General features: G+C 37.0%; 1 protein-coding gene across 1 annotated transcript in view; it reads right to left on the bottom strand.

The window, feature by feature from the left end:
* Window positions 1–23,002, bottom strand: part of ITFG1 (integrin alpha FG-GAP repeat containing 1) — a 202,308-nt gene that overhangs the window by 49,394 nt on the left and 129,912 nt on the right. The window contains exons 11-12 of the mRNA XM_004600970.3: window positions 12,144–12,294; window positions 9,645–9,753 (exon numbers count right to left, since the gene is read on the bottom strand). Of these exons, the coding sequence (XP_004601027.3) occupies window positions 9,645–9,753; window positions 12,144–12,294 (260 nt within the window). The remainder of the gene's footprint in view (window positions 1–9,644; window positions 9,754–12,143; window positions 12,295–23,002) is intronic.

Below are 23,002 nucleotides of genomic sequence, written 5' to 3'. Positions count from 1 at the left end.
ATCATTCCCGAACACCACCTCTGTACCTGAATCCCCTTGACCTGGCCCGCTGTTCCTTCTCATCTGTCTCTCCTCTCTCTCCACTCCACTCTTTCCTTCTCTGCCCTATACTCTAGGGTCAAATATGTATATAAAATTCTCTTTGATACACACAATTTACACATAAAACTTTTGACAAATAATTAAAAACACAAGACATACACTTCTCCATTAATTCCCTAAATATCAGTATAATAATTTAAAAATTATGAAAATAAATGGCAAATACTTTGAAGATACTCTTAAAGGGTAAATAATATTAAGAACACAGCAAACTAACAATGAATAGGTCACAGTAAACAGGAAAGCAGGAAACTGATTCCCCAGTAGACCACTGAAAAACTGCTAACCTTAGAGGTGACAGTTGCTCAGTTGAGAACAAGGGCAAGCCAGGGTGGGGCGGGGGCAATGTGTAGTTGAACAGTTGAGCCAAGACTCCTATCTGATGTTATCTGTTACCTGTAAGCTCTGTTTTTCTAAGTACAGTGGGGAGTTTGCTGATACTCCCAGAGAAATTGCCCTAAATAGTTTTAAGTGTTGCGCTCCCCCGACAACCCCACAAAAAGCACAAAGACTCAGCAACACAGGATAATCACATAGTTTTACTGCCCAGAAATTCTTATTTTCTTTCCACTTTCTTTAGATTTAGACTCTAAAGACCTCTTGAATGAAAGCCAAGAAATGGAAAAAATTAGTGGTACTTTTAGTGTTCTTTGTTAGTGATGATCGCAAAGTATTTTACCACTAGGATAACTTGGAAGTTGCCATTTTGGTCAAATACCTCTGCTAAATTCCCTCTTTAGGAGAGGGAGCTCCTGAATAGGGAAGGAAGAAAAGGAATAGTGGCATATATTTGCTGGGCAGAGTCATATATGGTGATATTGCCACCCTTATTACTTCCAGCACTGGTGGGAATATAAACAGAGAGATTCTCCAACACAAGAAAAACATAAGAAAATAAATGTAAACAATCATACAAACGATTCTTACCTAAATAGGAGAACATGTAGGAAAAAGACACAAACTTTTCAAGAAGAAAATGAAGAAATATTTGTCAAATTCGGTACTTGCAGAACTATTATTGAAGATATTTATATACTTATATGTATGGGGACTCAGAAAGTACATTAACATCTGTAGCACTAATATTGATAATATTAATATTTGTAGAAATTTCTGAAAATCAATGGAGAAAGGACTCAATAAAAAAATTAACACTGGACAAGTAAGGAAAGATGTGCAAGTTGTAGCAAGATTAAAATGGTCACCATAAAATTGGTAAAATGTGTAGTCTGAATGATTGCTATTAATGTAGTTGTGAATTGGTAAGAATTTGTAAAACAGGGCACAAAAAATAAATGTTCATGCAGAAATAATCTTCAACATTTCAGCAAAATGTATAAGCACACAGAGGTCAATAAAAGAATCTCATCTTGGAGAGTAAAAGTAAAGCTACTGTAAAGATATAAAATGTGCAAGAGTTCAGGGTGTTTTGTTTCTTTTTTTTTTTGGTGGGGCTAAGGGACGGGGCACACTTGGTGTTTCTCAGGACTTACTCCTAGTTCTACATTTAGGGATCACTACCGGCAGTGCTCAGGGGAATATATGGAGTACAGGGCATTGATGCTGGGTTGGCTGCTGGCAAGGCAAGGGCCCTGCTCAGTGTACTATCTCTCCAGGCCTTTTTTGCATGCAGGAAGCCTGCATTCAATCGCTGGCACTGCATAGTCCCCAGAGCACTTCGAGATATGGTTCAAAACCAAACCCAAACCAAAACAAACCAAATTCAAACCAAAACAAGAAACAAAATGTGCTATATTAAGAACATAAGTAATAAAAATATAATAAAATTAGAATATAAATGTCCAATTATCACTAATGGCGTGAAAGAAAATAGACCTAGAAAGTTGTTCTAATTAAAGGGAGCTAGAGAACCCCCAAATCTGTAATGTACAGGGTCTCCTCTCTTTATATAGTTTTTAGAAAAGCATTCTGTTGATTTGTCTGTGGTAGAAACCTGTGAGGGATCATAGAGAATGCTAGTTTACTCTGAAAAATACTTAGAAAAACTCTACTTGTCCATAATTTCTTTGAGTGAGAAACAGTGACATTTAGCACAGGCCTGCTTGAGCACGAGAGCAGCAGAATACTTTCAGAGCAAAATTAGCTCTGAACATTGTAGATGACAATCATACCAGTATCTGTCTGAATTAAGGAAAACTACCTTTCTTTTCTACTTTTTTTTTTTTTTAAAAAAAGGGAAGAGCAGATCAAAACAACTAGATGAGCTTTCCCAAATGACTGTCTTAAACTGGGATCTCATTTCCCATGACCTTTCTGTAAAGCATGTTATTAATATTTATGCTAACATCTTAAATGCAAACTTGTCTTGTTTTCTAAAACTAAAACCTCCTGTACCAAACTGAACTTTGAATTAAAGTTTAGAGATGCATAGAAAAACTCTCCCCTTGACACTTTTACGGAGAGGGCGTGCTTTCAATGGTGCCTAGCCAATATTAGGTTAGGAAGTCACAGCCCAGAGATCCTCAAGAGACTCCTTTTTTTTTTTAACTTTTTATATGGAATATTTGAAGACACACAAAATTAGGAAGATAATATAAAGAAGCCCAATCACATTTCATAAAACTCGAATTATCAATAAATCATGGCCAATCTTGTTCTGTCTCCATTCTATCTCCTACTTCTCTGCATTATTTTAAATAAAAAAAACTAAGCAACTCATTTCATTTTCAAGTAGTTCATGAAAATTATGAAAACCTTTAAAAAGACGAATTTTTTCCTAGTGCGTGTATTTAGAGGTATTCTTTTTCTGGGGTCAGGGAAAGGCACACCTAGCAATGCTCAGGGCTTACTCTTCACTCTGTGCTCAGGGATCACTACTGATAGCCTCAGGAGACCAAATGGGGTGTCAGGGATCAAACCTGAGTTGGACGCATGCAAGGCAAATGCCCTACCCACTGTACTATTACTCTGGCCCCTAGAGGTAATCTCTTAACTATATTTTTAATTAGCTTTAAGTAAGATAACAAAATGTACAACTTTATTAGTACTTGTACTCAACAGATACATGGGGAAAAACCAAAATACATGGGTCTGCTATAAATCATAAGTTAAAATCAATGAAATAAATATATAGGTGTTGAGTTTATGTTATAATAACTAAAAAGACTCACAAGTGAAATGTACATCACTTTTTGAGATGAGTTTTACTGAGGTATTTCAACAGATGCTGGCTGAGATACTGAATCTAGGCTGGACTGTGCAAAATTACTTCTAAGGTCTTTCCCATCTCTAAGATTCTCTGATCTTTTTGGTAACTTAAAAAATGTAAGTGAATAAATACTAAGGAAGGGCTGAGAATCCTAATTTATATGTATGTATTTTTCCACATGAACAATTTCAAGATGGTCAAAATCAACAAATTTGATATTGGCTTTTTGATTTACTCTGAGAACTACCTTCTCTCTTCAGTATTATAATTAATATTATTAGGAATCTGAAATTTCAATCTCTTATCAATGTTAGGAAAAGCCTATGCTCCATTCAGTTATCATTCAGAGTCCTGTCAACCTCTATCCTAGGGAAAAACTACTCTAAAGCACTGGAAGTAAAGGCTTCCCAAATGCACTCACATAGTTTATAAATCTACAGTGAATAGAGAAATCTCAATTATACATTTTAAGAGCAAAAACCAAGGTATTTTAAATATTAAAGTAGTTTAAACCTTAATAAAAAAGAACTTGCTGAGTACAGGGTAAACTTCATTTGTCTTAACAATATAAAAATTAAGGGGCTGGAGTGATATAGCACAGTGGGTAGGGCATTTGCCTTAAAAGTGGTTGACCCGGGTTCAATTCCCAGCATCCCATATGGTCCCGAGCACCGCCAGGAGTAATTCCTGAGTGCAGAGCCAGGAGTAACCCCTGTGCATCGCTAGGTGTGACCCAAAGAGGAAAAAAAATTACATATATGTATAAATTAATGTCTTTCACTTGAATTTTTTCTTATATTCACAAACCTGTATCAATCTTCAATTACAGATACATACATCAGGCAAATCAAATTCTGAAGAGCCAAATAATCTGTGTTATGTTTGAAAGTTTCAAATTTTATAAAGCAGTTCCTTAAAAGTACATTAGTCAAATTCAAAGTCTCAAATCTATAGCTATCTCATTAAACAGAAAGGAAATACTTTGAAAGATAATTAATTAAAAAAAAGGGGCTGGAGCCATAGCACAGCGGGTAGGGCGTTTGCCTTGCATGCGGCCGACCCAGGTTCGAATCCCAGCATCCCATATGGTCCCCTGAGCACCACCAGGAGTAATTCCTGAGTGTAGAACCAGGAGTAACCCCTGTGCATCGCCGGGTGTGACCCCAAAAGAAAACAACAACAACAACAAAAACCCCTATATATACATATATTTGCCACAACATTTATTTGAGGTTGAAGCAAAAGGGTTATTTTAAGTGTCCCATTAAAGTAATGAGTGTCCCATTAAATTACTCACTGCATGCTACTTTTTTCTTGACATTTTTAGTGATGTAAGCGTGGGAAGTATGTACATTAAAGGTTTACAGTCATAGAGTTTGAAAGATGGATAGCCCTGAGAAGTAGGATATTTACTCAGAACTCTCTTTTCAATAAATGACTAAGCTATGCTTTAGATATCAGAAAATAAAAGTATGTCCTGGAATTAGAATTTCATATTTTGGTAGATTGTTTCTTAAAGAAAGAATATGGGATCAGAGACATGGCATCAAGTGTTGCCTAGGTAGTAGAGGGATTTCTTCAAAATGAGAGTCAATACATGACTCCAAAGATAGTTGGCCATTTGCGCATATAGTATTGTAATGCTTCCTCTGTGCCAAGCCCTAAATTATGACACACAAGACACTGAATCAAAAAACACCAGTTGCTAAGACCAGCTGTCATCAACCCCTGGTGCCAGTCATAAATCACCAGTCTTTTTTTAAAAAAAAAAAAACCAAAAAACCAAAAAACCAAAAAAATCACCCGTCTTTTGCCGTGGTTGTAACTGCTAGATGGGTACACAGAATAGATGCTAGTTCGCAGGTGTAGAAAGGTTGAAGAAATGCTGGCTTAGTTTGTAGGTACACGAGGGGAGAGAGTGCTAATCAAAATAACTAGAGATTTCAGAATGTTGCTCAAGTATCTTGGAATGAATGGAGAGGTGAAAACAGGAGAATGGACAGGGAGAGGAGAACGGAGAATATATGTAATGCTCAAATAAATAAGAGACTGCATGCTGTCATTCACAAAGGAGATTGATTCTAGTGACTAGATGTTTTCATAGCTTTGTTTTAAAGTACTCTGCTCCTGTAAATCAAACAGCTGTACTGGATTTAGTAATTTATCAATATGGGATGAAATTCCAAACCTTTGTTCTAGTATTCATTATTTCAATTAAATTAACTGAACCATAGGAACTGGGAATGTTGCTTAAGGGACAGAGCACATGCTGCACTTCTGTGAGGCCTGGAGTTTGATTCCAAGCAGTGTTACTGAAAATAAATCTGAATTTATCAAACCAATCTCTTTTAATCAAGCATACATATCGGTTAAACAAGAGATTGTTCTCCTCTTCTTACTTAGGAGTTTAAAGTTGAAGGAAAACCACTGAACAAAAACAAACAACATGAAACAAAGCAAATTCAAACTAGATGATGACATACCAAGTATATAACATACTTTTTGTTGTTGTCATTCTAAAACTGCTAAATAATTGTCCCCAGAAATTCGCAAGAGCAGAGAAATGGTTCAGTGGTAATATCAGTATTTTGTGGCAGCACCAGTAATAAAGATGGGTTACTATTAGATTATTCAAATGAGGGTGATTTTTTTTATTACAAAGAAAGACTATTTTTTCTTTATAAATCTCTCAATATTCATTATCTCTTGCTTTTCTATGTTCATCTATTTATCCCACTTTCAGATGGTAATAGTCATATAAAACACATGTAATTTTATTAAGAAATGAACCAAAATGCCCGTCACTATTCAGCTAAATAATAAAGTAGCACAAAAACAGTTCTTTGAAACCAATTCAGGATAAAACTCTCAGCAAACTAGAAACAGAAGGAACTTGCTTATCACAATATGGAGTATTTACATAAAAGCCTACATTTAGTGGTGGAAAATGGAATATTTTTCCCCTAAGATCACAACCAGGCAAGTATGCACATTCATCATCAATTATTACTTAACAGAAAAGAAAGGCATAAAGATTCAAAATGAAGAAACAAGTCATGGGTCCTACTGCCTATATCCCATACCCACTATATCCAATATCTAGCCCCTATATCCAATATTTTCTTTGGTCTCCTGAGGCCATCAGTAGGGATCCCTGAGCACAGAGCGAAGAGTAAGCCCTGAGCATTGCTAGGTGTGCCCTCTCCCCAACCCCCAAAAAAGAATACCTCTAAATACATGCAGTAGGAAAAAAATTCATCTTTTTAAAGGTTTTCATAATTTTCATGAAGTAAGTTGCTTAGATTTTTTAATTTAAAATAATGCAGAGAAGTAGGAGATGTCTTGTGGTTGACAAGACTGTCTATAGAAAGTCCTATGGAATCTTAAAAAAGTATCCACAAGGGCCAGAGAGAATACAGGGAGTTAAGGCCCTTGGCCCATGGCATATGGTGCTCCCACCCCACCCCACCAGGAATATTTCTGGAGCACAGCTGGGTGTGGCCTAAAACCCAAGCCAAAACAAACCAACAATCTCCTAAGATGGTCTAGGGAACTAGTACCAGGGCTAATATGCAGGACCCTGACTGATCCCTGGTACAAGACCCTCTAAGCATCTGTGGGAATAGTCCTGGTAGTCCCCAGCATTGTAGAGCCTGAGCATCAATATATCCTTTGGCCCCGATAGCACAGCGGGTAGGGCGTTTGCCTTGCACGCGGCTGACCCAGGTTTGATTCCCAGCATCCCAAATGGTCCCCTGAGCACCGCCAGGGGTAATTCCTGAGTAAGGAGCCAGGAGTAACCCCTGTGCAGTGCCAGGTGTGACCAAAAAAGAAAAATAAATAAATAAATAAATAAATAAATAAATAAACAAACAAAGTAATGCTTATCCACCTACCTTTGTTAAAAAGTATAAAAGGGGAAAGTCTCTGTCTTTCTTAGAATCCATTCCTTAGGAGACCCTTTCCATAATCTGGGGGCTTTTCTACCCCCACCCCACTTTCTTTAATAAAGTAGCACTGTAGTCCTGTTCATCGATTTGCTCGAGCGGGCACCAGTAACGTCTCCATTTTGAGACTTGTTACTGTTTCTGGCATATCGAATACGCCACGGGGAGCTTGCCAGGCTCTGCCGTGCGGGCGGGATACTCTTGGTAGCTTGCTGGGCTCTCTGAGAGGGACGGAGGAATCAAACCCAGGTTTAATAAAGTATTTTCTGAATTTTTTTTTGTTTTCTTAAAAAAAACAAAACCAAAACTCATGTATGCAAATACTTAAAAAACCGTGAACACATGTCTAAGAAGATGATCAGGCTGAGGAGATTGCTGGTATAGTTGGTTACCCATGAACAGATAATCAAATACAGAGAACAATGGGAGTCTACTTTCTCAGTGATAGAGAAGATACATACAAAGCAGAAAGGATTAGTAAGAACTCTTGAAATGGAAGCAGTGGTAAGAATTCATGGTTAACTGTGTATATATCTGTGTGTTGTGTGTGAAGTGATACTTAAATATCCTAACTTTGTCCACTAACAAAATAAAATAAATAATAACTTACAAGCAACTAGAACTCTTGAGCAGCTAGAACATGGGTCTTAAAATATAAATCCCCTACTAAAAGAAAACAAGGCTCCTTGAAGAAAGTAATACTATGGACTTAAGGTAAGAGAGATATAGGTTGAATTGTTATGCCAGAAAATAAGTCTTAAAATTATTGGATATAGGGGCTAGATATTGGATATAGTGGGTATCGGATATAGCCAGTAGGACCCATGACTTGCATGCAGCTGATCTGGGTTTGATCCCTGATTAAGGGATCTCTGCATCCCATATGGTCTCGAGCTCAGGAGGAGTGATCCCTGAGTGCAGAGTCAGAAGTAAGATCTGAGGGCTGGAGCAATAGCACAGTGTGTAAGGCATTTGCCTTGCACATGGCTGACCTAGGTTCGATTCCCAGCGTCCCATAAGGTCCCCTGATCTCCACCAGGGGTGGTTCCTGAGTGCATGAGCCAGGAGTAACCCCTGTGCATTGCCAGGTGTGACCCAAAAAGCAAAAAAAAAAAGAAAAAAAACCCAAGCCAAAACAAAACAAAACAAAAGTAAGGCCTGAGTACCAGTGGGTTTGGTCCCCCAAACTAAAACAGTAACAACAAGGCATCCAGTTTGAAAGTGCTCCTACTGCCCCTGATATAGATAATATTTCAAACATTAGAAGACACAATTTGTTAATTCAATAAAATAAAGGATTAATATTGATAAATATGCTGGAGAGAAGATCTTTCTTATAGAATGCCAATGCATCAGGAACATTGAAGATAGAGGATATTTTGCCACTATGACCATGAAGCAGTAACTGTCAATAAGCTAGCTAGATATGGTAGTTGGGCTGGAGTGACAGCACAGTGGGTAGGGCATTCGCATTGCACGTGGCCGACCTGGGTTCGATTCCTCCGCCCCTCTCGGAGAGCCTGGCAAGCTACCGAGAGTATCTCACCCGAATGGCAGAGCCTGGCAAGCTACCCGTGGCATATTCGTTATGCCAAAAACAGTAACAACAAATCTCACAGTGGAGACGTTACTGGTGCCCACTCGAGCAAATCGATGAGCAACGGGAAGACAGTAGTTAAATTTATTTTATAATAAAAAGCATAGGGCCAGAGAGATAGGACAGGCTGTTGCCTTACATGTGGCTGACCCAGTTCCAACTATGGTACTATATATGATTCCTTGAGCCCTGCTAGGAGTGATCCCTGAGTGCCAGAAGTAAACCTTGAGCACAGCTGGGTATAAGTCCCCCCAAACAAAACAAAACAAATTTTAAGCATATTAAGGTAACAGAAGAATACCCCTCCAAACTATAACCCAATTACAAATGCAAAATTTAAGGTAAAGAATCCTGGCAATTATCAAGATGACCAGAGAATTAATATTAATATAATGCCAGTGAGACAGGCCAACATCATGTGCTTTAGGATCTGAAGAACTGAGAAATACGCATTATACATTCCTGTAAAGACTGCATGGTCTTGAGTTGCACATGAAGGAAACAGGTTAGTGTAAAGAACGCAAGGCCTGTTTGTTTAAAACTGATAAGAACATGAAAAGGTTCTTCAGGTTGAAGGAGTGTGAAAAGAAATGACAAGTAAATATGACACAACAAGTATTTCTGGGCAAAAGAATCCTGGCCTAGAAAGAAAAACCCTGTCAGTGTTGGAATATATCTGAATTTAGGAAGGGTAGTGTTGGAATGAAGTCGATTTCCTATTGTTGAAATTTATACATAGAACATGTCCTTACTTTGGGAAGCTTTTATTGACAAGAAAATAAAATTAACTATTAATACTTAAATATAAGACACATGAAAAAATACTCACCGATGACTTTAACAAAATACGCATCAGCTTCAAAGTTATTTTTAAGTGTATGGATGGCAAAATCATTCTTTTTATATCCTTTACTTAATACTACAATGTCCAAGATTCCCTGGCAAGAAATAGAAACATTTATAAAACAAGACTGACTAAAAATGATGAAAATGCATGGCATTTTTATTTCTTCAACTTGATATAAAACATGTCACTTGTAATTATAATTTTAAGACATTTAAAATATTACAGAAAATATAAATAATATACTTTAAGCAGTCAAATATAAATAAAAATTATTTGAGATAATTTAATTTTTAGAGATAACTCTTAACATTTTGGTAACTTTGCATGAAATTTTGACAGGTTATGATACATATAGACTGTCAAGTACTTTCCAATCACAGGACAAAAGAATATCTTTTTATCTGCTCTGGCTACCATGGGGTTTTATTGTCTTTCTTCCCTAAAATAGTGGAAATCCTTGGGGATGTATTTTATTGCGGATAAATAAAATGTATGCCTACTTAAACGTCCATTTCATAGATTCTTGTTTTGTTGTTGTCTGTTCTGGGGTCACGTTGGGCAGTACTCAGGGCTACTTACAGGCTCTGTGCTCAGAGATCACACCTGGGGTCCTTGAGGTCTTTATGCAGTGCAGGGAGCTAACCAAGGTAGCTTGTACTTTTTTTATTCCCTATTTCACTGGTTCTTAAGGTTAACCATTTACCATGTTTTAAAATACACTGGCCACATTTTTTTTGTAAAGTGACTTCTCAATAACAAGAGTGGGTATTGGGTGATATAATCTCATTTTGAAAAGAATGAGATTATATAGAAATTATATGAAATTATATAAAAAAAGAAACTTTTTATGATACTAAAATAGACTCAGCAAATTTTGTATATTTAAAAACAATGAGAAAGTTTAGGTTTGATTCCTCCGTTCCTCTTGGAGAGACTGGCAAGCTACCGAGAGTATCCCGACCGTACGGCAGAGCCTGGCAAGCTCCCCGTGGCTATTCGATATGCCAAAAACAGTAACAAGTCTCACAATGGAGACATTACTGGTGTCTGCATGAGCAAATTGATGAACAACGGGACAACAGTGTTACAGTGCTACAACATTTAGATAAACAAAATTGAAAAATGAATTTTAGGGTTGGGAAATAGCTCCAGAGTCAGGGCACATTCCTTGCATACTCCAGGATATGAGCTCCATACCTGGCAATGCGTGACTCCTGGAGCACCACTGACTGGGGCCAAACACTGTTAGGTTTGACCCTGGTGGCCCACAGCAGTGCCTGAGTAATGCCATTATCACTGGGAGTGGGCCTTGAGCCGGCCCCCTGCCCCCGCCAGCCCGCACTGCTCAGAAGGTCCCTCATACCTTCTAAAAAACTGGCTTGTAGTCAAGTCTTTACTATTTCCCTTTGTGATAGTTTACTATTACAAGCATAAAATAAGCATAAAATTGGGATTTTTAGAAACAGAAACAGCAAATGGAAGTTACATGAGCTTTGCTAGTGGTTAGAAGAAAACAAGGACCAGATAATTATATAATTGACCATCAGATTCATTAAAAAAAAAGATAATTGAGAATCAGGTTCTTATAAAAAGACAGACCAAATCAAAAGTGGGGTTGGGGAGATCTAAAGTCTCTGATGGACATTTATTACTTTTAAATAATCTTATTTTGGGGGTCTGTACGTAGGAGACCTAGGGAGCCTCTCCTGGTGATTTGTGGCCAAGCAGACTGGTGGTTTAATGGCCCAAGGACGTGGTGCAGCTTAGGTCCTGCAGTGCGGGGATTACCCAGGGCAGCCCCTCAGTGTTGGGGGCCTCCAGGGCTGTATCTGGCAATGTTTATGTTATGATGGAGATGAACCAGAGTCAGCATGCAAGGCAAGCACCTTCTACCTTTGCACCATTCTCGGGCTCCAACAATTAGGTTCTTTTTATCAGTCTATATCATTTTTCTTAACTGTTTTTTTTTTTAATTATTTGAAAGAAGAAAACCAGGACTCTAAGTGCCTTTTACAAGGTCACCTGGGAACTAAAGACAGAATCACAAGAAGAGTGGAAATAGATGTCATTTCTAGTGCACAAAGTTAAAATCAGAGTACTGAACTCACTGTTCTATAATTTTGTATTCAAGGGTTTGTTACCTATATGCTGTGTTTTTGTGTACTGGTGCATATATGCACATGTCAATCTCAAGACATCGACAGTATGTTTCAAGACACATGCCAGTCTAAGCAGAGAGTGAGAGGAGTTTCCATTTCTTACTGTACTGATTAGTTAATGGTATCAATAAATTTATTCTTTCTGCTATGTAACATTATAGGGTCGTTTTTAATTAGCTCATTTGCTTTATCTCATCTACATTTCTTTAATTAACTCATTTGCTTTATCTCATTTACATTTTCTGGGCAAACTGGGTAAAGTGAAGTGAAATGAGGTGGATGGCAATTAGACTCTAAATACACAGGAGAGCTCTGAACTCACATCTTCATAAATGTCAAAGAAGGTGGCAACCATGGCATCTCTGATTTGATTTAGGTCTGACAGCTCCCAGTAGACTTTAAACATGCGATGTGCCCTCTCACAGCTTGCATTATTACAGGGGACATTCTCCAGTAAAAAGGCCTGCTGATTGCTGTAAGACAAAGGAAAGCAATAGTTAAATACCATATCATATTGTACAGCAACCGCTGTGATGTATTTCCTAGATTCAAAGCTATACGGTGAACTATTATAAAAATTCCCACATCTTATTGCACTGAATCATAAAAATTAAACTGTTGGCTATCCTTTATTAGCTTTTGATGAAAACTATTAAGGCTAGTCTATGGCTGGCCTCTCTCTACTTTATGTCTCTTCATTCTCCTTTGCTACTCAATAGTATTCAACCTAGTATTCCATTAATAAATCCTTGAATACAGACACTATCCCTTTAGATATGTGCATCTCCTCAGGTTTTATTTGTATTTTAACTAGAACACCCCCAGTATACCCAAGTCTTGAAAAGTCAAATCAGTGAACCTATAATAGTATAATTCCAACCTCACAGGAATCTCTCATAAGAAAAAAGTATAGTTATGAAGTTCCTCCCTCTTAAATATACTCCTGTCTGCAAAGCAGTTACAAACTTAATTTTAGAGCCAGATCACCTGGATTCAAATCCTGGTTTTACTTCTGGAAATACACCCGGGGCCCAAAAACACACTCAGAAAAGCCACCTACACTTCTATGTTCATTGCAGCATTATGTACAATAGCCAGAATCTGGAAACAACCCTTGCTGCCAAGAACACATGACTGGATAAAGAAACTATGGTACATCTACATGATTGAATCTACATAGTCAAAGGAAAAAATGAAGTCATTAAATTCACATATAAAAAGATGGACATGGAGAGTATCATAGTGAATTAAGTAAGTCAGAGGGAGAGGGACAGACATAGAATGATTGCACCCAATTGTGGGATATAAAAAACGTAGTGGGACCCAAGGACGTAGAAAAAAGGGCCAGAGAAATGGTCCAGTTGGAAGCTTGACACATGTGGTGGTGGTGGGAGGGCAGTTAGGATAGAGAAGGGACCACTATGACAAAAAGTTGAAAATGACCACTCTGTACAAGAAATGAATGATGAAAGTAGGCAAGGGAACAAACATGATAACCTTTTAGTACCTGAGAGAAAGAAGAAAAGTGCATGCCATAGAAGCAGGCATGGGGGAGGCAATGGGAGGGAAACGGGTTGTTAGTGGTAGGAAATGTACAATAGTGAAGGGATGGATGATGTAACACTCCATGACTGAAACCCAATCGTGAACACTTTGCAACTGTGTATCTCACAGTGATTCAATTAAAAAAATCCAAAATCCTGGTTTTGTAACTTAATAGCTACACAGTTTTAAGCATGTCACTTAACCTAAGCCTGAAAAATCAGATACGTATTTGCAAAATGAGTAATAATGGTTTTTATAAGAAATATTATAAAAATTTAAGTCAAATAATAAAAAATCACTAGAACAATTTTTATTATCTAATTAGAACTTTGTTTATATCATTATCATTAGTTTTACTTATATAGTACAAAAATTAAGACCGAAAGTGCTGCTATATTCATCCTCCTGGCCTCGTGGAACCACTCCTGCATGTACTAAGCTGAGGAATAGTGACCAGAACTCAGCTCTTCTAGGTTTACCCTGAAGACTGTTTCTCCTTCCTCCAGCACCATCATGCTCCTGGGCCCTCCTGTCATGGAACCCTTCCCACAGAAAACCAGGAGCACCTTTTGGGCCATTTATGCACCCAATGATGGGCTGTCAAAATATTTAAAACAGCTGATACCAACCTGAAGAAAGATTCTTAGAGAAACATAAGAGTAGTTGGAGACTTCAATACTTCTTTATCACTTCTGGACAGATGAACTACACTAAAACTAAATGAGGAAACACTGGCTTTAAGGGAAAAAAAATGGTCTTAGCAGGCATATACAGGGAACTATATTATTTCCCAGTGCAGATGGGACATCGTGAAAGACAGAACACATGCTGGTTCACAAAACACATCTCCATAAAATCAAGAAATTGTACCAACAATCCTCTCTGACCATAATGTATTACAACTGGAAGTTAATCACAAACAGAAATGAGAAAAAAACTCAAACACTTGGAAATTAAACAATTCACTAGTAAACAACCAATGATTAATAGAGGAAGTTAGAGAAGAAATCAACAGATTCCTGAAGCAAATTGGAATGAAGATATTACTAGAGTTACCAGAACATATGGGACACAGCAAAAGCAGTGTTAAGAGGAAAATTTATAGCAATACAAGTGTTCATTAAGAAGCAAGAAAAGGGCCACACAAATAATCTAACCACACAGCATAAACAGCCAGAAAAAGACCAACAGAAAGAATCTAAGCAAGCAGAAGGAGGAAATAATAAAATTTAGAGCAGAAATTAATGAAACAGAAACAGAAAAAAAGAAAACTTCAACAAAACCGAGTTGGTTCTCTAAAATATTAAGATTGACAAACCATTAGCAAGACTCACAAAGAAAGATTGAAAACTCTAGAAACCAATTAGAAATGAATATATGACATCAGATACAAAAGAAATTCAAAGGACCATCAGGAATTACTTAAAAAATCTTTATGCCACAAACTAGAGAACCTAGAAGAAATGGTTAAATTTCTAAATTTCTATAACCTTCCAAGATAAAATTAAGATGAAACAGACTAGTGGCCAATTACTACAAAGAAACTGAAATAGTAATAAGAAGTCTCCCAAAACCCAGGCTCAGATGGCTTTACAGATGAGTTTTCCTAAACCTATAAAAGAAGACCTATTATCAATCTTTTTTAGGCTCTTTCAGAGAGTTGCTGAAATAGGAAATCTTTACACAAGGCAAACATTACCCTGATACCAAAACCGAGCAGAGACATCACAAAAAAAGGGAAACTGTAGACAAATATCTCTGATAAACATGGATACAAAACCCTAAACAAAATATTCGCCAACCAAATCCAACATCAAAATGATTAGATGCCACTATCAAGTAGGATTCAACCCAGGGATGCAAGTATGCGTTATCATATGCAAGCCATATCAAGGAAAAGTAAAATTCATATGATAATATCAATAGATGCAGAGAAAGCATTTGACAAGATCCCATACTCAATTATGATTAAAACGCTAAATAAAATGGGACTGGAAGAAACTTTCCTTAACACAGTAAAATCCACTTACCACAAGCCCACAGCAAATATACTCAGTAGAGAAAAACTGAAAACCGTCCCTTTATGATGAGGTACAAGACAAGGTTGCCCACTCCCACTGCTACTATTTTATTGTAATACTACAATATAGTATTGAATGTCCTCACCATAGCAATTAGGCAAGAAAGAGGTATTAAGGGCATCCAGATTAGAAGAGAGGAAGTAAAAAAATCTCAATATATGCAAAGAACATGATACTATAATTGGAAAATCCCAAAGGTGCCACAAAAATGCTCCTAGAAACAATACTTGCACAGTAAAGTGGCAGACTACAAAATCAAAGCAAAGAAATAAATGGTTTAATTCAATAGAAGAGAGAAATTAAAAAAGAGTCCCAGTTACAATAGTGCCTCAGAGAATCAAGTACCTAGGAATCAGCTTAAAGACTTACAATAAAACTATAAAGCACTACTAAAAGAAAGAAAATGGGACACAAGAAAATGGAAACACAATCCCTGTTCATGGATTGAAAGGATTAATAGTCAAAATGACAATCTTGCCCAAAGCATTATACAAAGCATTATATCAAAGCAAATAAAGACAAAAAGATATGCTCTTAAAATGTATGTGGAGCGATTAACCTCTAGAATAGCCAAAGAAATTCTAGGAAAAAGGAAGATGGGAGGTTTCTTTCTCTCCAACTTTAAACTATACTATAGAACTGTAATAATCAAAACAATGTGGTAATAAAACAAGAACAAACTTTTAGATCAGTGGAAGAGAATTGAGAGTCCAGACAAAGATTCTCAGGTATGTGGACAGCTTAAATCTTCAATAAAGAAGCAAAAAATATAAAGTGGAGCAGAAAAGTCTCTTCAACAAATGGTTGGGAGAGAATATTTGTCCACCACTCATTGGATAAAAGGTTGATATTCAAAACATTAGCAGAACTCTACAAAATCCTACTCCATTAACAAATGAGTGGAGGAGAGGTGAGATTAAAAATAAACCTGTTCAGGGGCTGGAGTGATAGCACAGCGGGTAGGGCGTTTGCCTTGCACGCGGCCGACCCAGGTTCGATTCCCAGCATCCCATATGGTCCCCTGAGCACCGCCAGGAGTAATTCCTGAGTGCAGAGCCAGGAGTAACCCCTGTGCATCGCCGGGTGTGACCCAAAAGGCAAAAAAAAAAAAAAACAAAAAAAAAAAACCTGTTCAAAAGACATAAGATAGCCAAGTGGTATGTGAAAAAAAGCTTTGTATCACTTATAATCAGGGTCCTGCCAATTAAAACAAAAATATCTCACACCAGTGAGACTGGCACACATCACAAACAACAACAACAAACAAAAAGTGTTAGCGTGGATGCAGAGGGAAAGGAACCTCAATCATTGCTGGCTGGAGTGTAGACTAGTCCAATCTTTAAAAAAAAAACTGTGAACACCTTTTTTAATAAAAAAAACTAGAAACTGAGCTTCCATATGACCCAGTCGTTCCACTTATGGGCATCTGCCCCCAGGTCCTAAAACCTCTCGTTAGAAAAGACATCTGCACTCCTATGTTCACTGCAGCACTATTCACAATAGCCGAAATCTGGAAACACTAAGCATACAAGAAGAGATGATGGGATTAAAAAACAAAACACTCTGGTACATATATACAATGGAATGCTATGGCTGTAAGAAAAAAATGAAACTATGAAACTTGCTGCTGAGTGAACGCAGCAGGAGAATTTCATGCTGAATGGAGTTAGTCAGAAGGAGGAGGACAGACAGAAGCTCCTATCACTCAACCTTTAACAACATGTTAGTGATATCCTAAAGAATGTCTTAATGGCCCCTGCCAAAATACAACAATCTTCAAACTGTTTCCTCTATGGATACTTTTTTGTAGCATTTTCAGTGTTTTTTCATAACAAACAATAAAATTATATTATTTTGGCTGTGCTTTGGGACAGGGATTAGGGTTTGGGATGAAAAATCCCAAATATGGTGGTGGAAAAATGCAATGGTGGATGGACTGGTGTTTGAATATTGGATGTGATCGAATATTGTGAACTACTTTATAAATTAAAAAATTAAAAAAAACTTTCATTAAAAAATTTTTTTAGTTTTATTAGGTTTTTTTTTTTTTTGGCAGAGAGTCTCTCGCCCGAACGCCTGGCTGTCTTCCCCGGGGCCCCTTGGAGGGGATGGGCTCCAGCTTCCCTCCCCGCCCCGAGCAGAGCTCCCCGGCGGCCGAAGACATACAGAACCTAGCTACAGGCATGCTCAAGGCCCCTCTCCACACGTTCCTCTGCATGAAGGTACTGGCAGAGGAACCCAGATATGTGTAATCCCATGAACGGCCAACATCCACAGACTTAAGAGCAAGCTCCCAGAAGCGTGCGGCCAGATATCTTATAACCTACTTCTCCCTCTGGGAGAAACTAGCAAGCTACTGAGAGTTTCCTGCCCACATGGGAGAGCCTCACAAGCTTCCCATGATGTATTCATATGCCAAAGCCAGTAACAAGCTGGGTCTCATTCCTCTGACCCTGAGAGAACCTCCAATGCAGCATCGTTGGGAAGGCCAAGTAGAAAGAGGTTTCTAAAATCTCAGGGATAGGACGAATGGAGAGGTTACTGAGACCACTCGAGAAATTAGACGATCAATGGGATTTCGTGATTTTTGTGATTAGTTTTTAAAAAAAATTGTTTGGCATTGCTTAGGGCTTACTCTTAGCTCTATGCTCAGGGATCACTCCTGCAGGTACAAAGGAGACATATGGAGTACTGGAGATTGAACCTAGGTTGACTACATGCAAGGCAGGTGCCTTACCTACATATTATTTATTGGACACAAAGTTGTATGCTTAATTATTTGAGAAGGCTGAATCATAAAGGCTGACCCAAGGGACTATTCCATCAACAGTGAACGAAGGTTCCTTTTCACTGCATCCACACCAGCATTTGTTTGCTGTCCAGTCTTGATGGTTGATATCTCATTGTCATTTTGACTTGTATAACCCTGATAATTAATGATGATGAACACTTCTTCATATGACTGTATGACATCTGCAAGTTTTTGACGAAGTGTCTGTTCAGTTCCTCTCCCCATTTTTAAATGTTTGTTGTTGAACTTCTTGGGGGTTTTATATATCTTGGATATTGGCCTTTGTCAATTGGATGATGTGCAAACATTTTTTCCTAATCAGTGGGGTGTTTTTTCATTTTAGGCCTCATTTATTCCACAGTGCAAAAGCCTTTTATTTTAATGTAGTCGTATTCATTTCGGCTTTTATTTTATTTGCCAGTGGGGTGGTCTTACTGAAGACTACTCTGAGGTTAATATTGTGGAAAGTTCTGCCTGTTTTCTATAATATTTTAAATATACATATTTGATAGTGAGGTCTTTAATCATTTAAAAAAATTTTTTGTTTTGGGCAACACCAGGTTGTACTCAGTGCCTATTCCTGGATTCTGGCTCAAGGACCACTCCTGGAAATGCTCAAGGGACTAATCAGTAGGAACTGGCTATGCTACATACAATACCTGCTGTCTTATCTCTCCTGCCCCTCCATTTTGAATTAACCTTTGCATATGGCATAAGATAATATTTTTGCAGTAAGGCTAGTCAGTTTTCTAGCACCATTTGTTAAAGAAAATTTTCCTTGCTTCAGATCAAGCAACTCAAACTTTTATCATAAATGAACTGTGCATATATCAGAGTTCTCAATTTGATTCCACTGATCTAAGGCTTACCTTTAGTCTGATAGCACAAAGTTTTGATAACAGCAAATTTGTAGAATAATCTGAAGTCTGGGAACACAATGCTTCCCATATTTTTTTATTTTGTAAATTTACTCTCTGAATCTTTTTTTTTTTTTTTAAATTGCATTGTATCTATAAACTACTTTGGGTAAAATGGTGATTTTAATGATCCTAAATGCTCCAATCTACGAAGAAGGAATGTTTCCCTTTCCTTATGTCTGTTTTTATTTTTTTCAATCGTGATCTACAGTTTTTTGAAGTAGGTTTTTCACCAACTTTGATAAACTGATTCCTAGAAACCTGAGTTATTTTTGACCAATTTCAAATAGGACTGTTTCTTTTACTTGGGGGGAGAGATAGTTTCTTTTCTTTCTTTTCTATGTTGTTTATATATATGAACACAATAGATTTTAAAAAATTTTGTAAACAGCTATTTTACTGTACAGGGCTATAGTTTCTAGTAGTATTTTTGTGGTGTCGTTAAGGTTTTCTATATGCAATATTATGTCATGTACAAATAATGATAGTCTGAATTCTGTACCAATTTACCTTTAAAGGTATTTACCTTTAATTTTTATTTCTTGTCTAGTTGCTGTAACAATGACTTTCAATAATATATTTTACAGTGGTGAGAATGGAAATCTTTGTCTTGTGCTTAATCTTAGAAGAAAGGCTTTCTTTTATCCTCCCTGGCCCCAGTGAAGTTAATTTAATCCCCATTTTGTTGAGAGTGTTCATTGTTAATGGGTACTGAATTTTATTGAATAATTTCTCTGAATCTATATTTCTGTATTTCTGAATCTTTATTTCTGTATTTCTGTTTTTGATATCAAGGTAGTGACAATCTCATAGAAACTGGGAGGATTCTGGTTGTTTTTTACCTCCCACTTTCTGAAAGCACTTAAGTATGGGCAGTAAATTCTCTCTGAAGGTGTGGAAGAACTCAGTAGTGTATCTGGTCCTGGACACTTGTGTTTGGAACATTCTTCATGACTGCTTTGGCTTCTTTGATAGTAACAGGTCTATTCAGAGTGTCTACTTCCTCCTAACTCGTCTCTTAAAGATTGTGACACTAAAAATGTATTCATTTCTTCTGATTCTCCAATTTAGAGACAAAATTGTTTATAGTAATCTCATCAGATATTCTGTATTTCTGAGGTGTTGGATGCAACTTCTCTACTTTCATTTCTGATTTGATTTACCAATGTTTCCTTTTTTTTTCCTTGCAACTCTAGCCAAATGTCCTGTCAATCTTACTAACCCTTGAAACTCTTGGTTTCACTTAAAAAAAATTGTTTCTTTTTATTTCCATCCTGTTGATTTCCACTTGGATTTCGATTATTTTCCTCCTTCTATTCATTTTGGCCTCCCTGTGTTAATTATTTTTCTAACTTCATGAAGTGTGAGATTAGGTGCCTGTTCTTGTTTCCTGATGAATACCTGTAGCATCATGGATTTCCCGCTTAATACAGCTTTTGCTGTGACTCATATGTTCTGGCAGTTTGTGGCTTCATTCTCATTTATATCCAGGGATCTTTATCTGCATTTACCCAGTGTCTGTTTAGTAGTACACTGTTCAAATCCCAAGCATTTTGTTTCTCAACAGCTTTATGTGGTTATTCCCATCTTCAAAGCACTTGAAATAAGATATTTTCTTGTTTTAATGAGGATTTGTTTTGTTTCCTAGCATATGGTCTAGTATAGAGACTGATCCATAAACAGTGGAGAATATGTATTCAGTTTTTTTTTTTTGAGTAGAGAGATGTTTTTTGATGTTCTTTCTTTTGGTGCATAGGTATTAATACGGTAAGTCTTGGTGACATAGAGCTCATTTCTTAATTATAAAATGTCTATTACTATCTTAGTAACTTTTACAATTTAAATTCTATTATGTCTGGTAGAGATATGGCCATCCCAGTTTTTTTTTTTTTTTTTTGGTCACTGTTTGCCTGTATGATTACTTTCCAGACTTTTACTTTGAGCTGTGCATTTCATGATAGTTCTAGTGTATCTTATTTTTTTTTCTTTTTGGGTCACATCCAGTGATGCTCAGGGGGTTACTCCTGGCTTTGCACTCAGGAATTACTCCTGGCAGTGCTTGGGGGACCATATGGGATGCTGGGGATCGAACCCGGGTCAGCCGCGTGCAAGACAAACGCCCTACCCGCTGTGCTATCACTCCGGCCCCCTAGTGTATCTTTTTTAAGTAAGAGAAAGCTGGGCTCAACGTATGGATCCATCTAACTTCTCTATGTATTGACTGGAGACTACAGGCTAATGACATTAAGTGAAATTATTGACAGAAAGGAAGTTATTGCCCTTCTTCGGTATGGGTTCTGGGTGTTCCTGGAATTTTTTTTTTTTAACTTCTACATGAGTCCATTTAATGCATCTTGCAGTGCTGGTTTAGTGACCAAGATGTCCTTAAGCTGTTGTTTGTTACTGAAATTTTATGTAAATAAAGTATTGTTGTTTGGATGTCTAGCTCAATCAGGGGTTTGTACTAAATTTTCAGGGAGGAAAGAAAAGGGGCAAAGTTGCAAAAAGCTTTGACAATAAAAAGGAATTTAGGATGATGACATTAAATATAAAACTGGGTCATTTGAGGGTCTCAAGGTCAACAAAGACACAAGAAGAAAAGTGTTTTTAGATTTTTAGAAGCACTGTGTTATAGCTGCATTTTCTTTCTGCCTAAATTTTAATTACCTAAATGTTTTATTGTCCTTAATAAAGGTTTTAATAGGTACTTATATTTACATTTCTGGTTTAATCTATTTTAATGCATTTTTATTGTTAGACTAATGCCCTCTCTTTAAGGTATATAATTATCTTAACTCAGCATGTTGTCAAGCTTCTCCAAAACAAAAAAGGGAAAGAACCTTAAAGGTGATTAGTTCTTTTGTCTTGCAGGTATTCAAGTATACAGAATCTCTTGCCTTTCATGAACATTTTATAAAAGTTGATTTTAGAATGTGGTAAAAATATAAAATATGACTGGTGACAAAACAATTGTTAGAAAAACCTTAATATAGTACAATAATTATATGTCATATATTTTATATATTTATATAGCATATGATATATCCTATATAGTATAATATAATTTAAATATCATATTGAGCAACTGTTAGACCTCGAAGAAAATCATCTGAAACCCTTTTGAATTATTTAGGGCAGGACAAATAAACACATATCAGACAGACAAACTGATTAGAGAAGAAGTGAAAGTTTACTATTTATATTTACCTACATATAGATGTATACATGTCTCTCTCGATATCTATATCTATATCTAGATAGATACATGTTCTGTTTATATGGGAGAGATCCAACAAAGCTAACTAACTAATCCACTGGTCTCCAGCAGCCATTCACTGAAGCTATACTGGGATGATGGGTAACATTAATTACGGAAGTTATCAGGAAAAACAAAGATGTATGGATTTAAGTTCTGCCTTCCCCATTTGAAAAGTAAGATGGTATCTTCCTTGGTACAAAGTGGGAGACACCCTTACAGAAAGAACTTTAGGTACAAATATCTTTTTCAAAGTAACTGCTATTCTCCTTTCAAGGCCTCTCCCCCAAACTACTTCTTTGATAAAGACATAATGAGGAGTGGTCTATTTGTGCTCCTCTACAGAGTCTGTTTGCTAACCTTAACACTTAAGTTAATATTTACTGCTCATATTGAATATGAGGATATCAGAAGACCTAGAAACCTCTGAATTCATAATCCTTAAAAAGAATCACAAGGGACTGCAGAGATAATAGCAGTGAGCAGGATACTTGCTTTGCACAAAGCCCACCAGAGTCTGATCTCTGAAAACCACATTTAGTCCCCAGAGCACCACCGGCAGTGATCCCTGAGCACAGAGCCAGAAGCAGA

This window comes from Sorex araneus, chromosome 8, assembly GCF_027595985.1.
Source record: "Sorex araneus isolate mSorAra2 chromosome 8, mSorAra2.pri, whole genome shotgun sequence".
Classification (NCBI taxonomy): Eukaryota; Metazoa; Chordata; class Mammalia; order Eulipotyphla; family Soricidae; genus Sorex; species Sorex araneus.
Note: the sequence above shows the minus strand (reverse complement) of the source record. Positions and strands in the feature narration are given on the sequence as shown.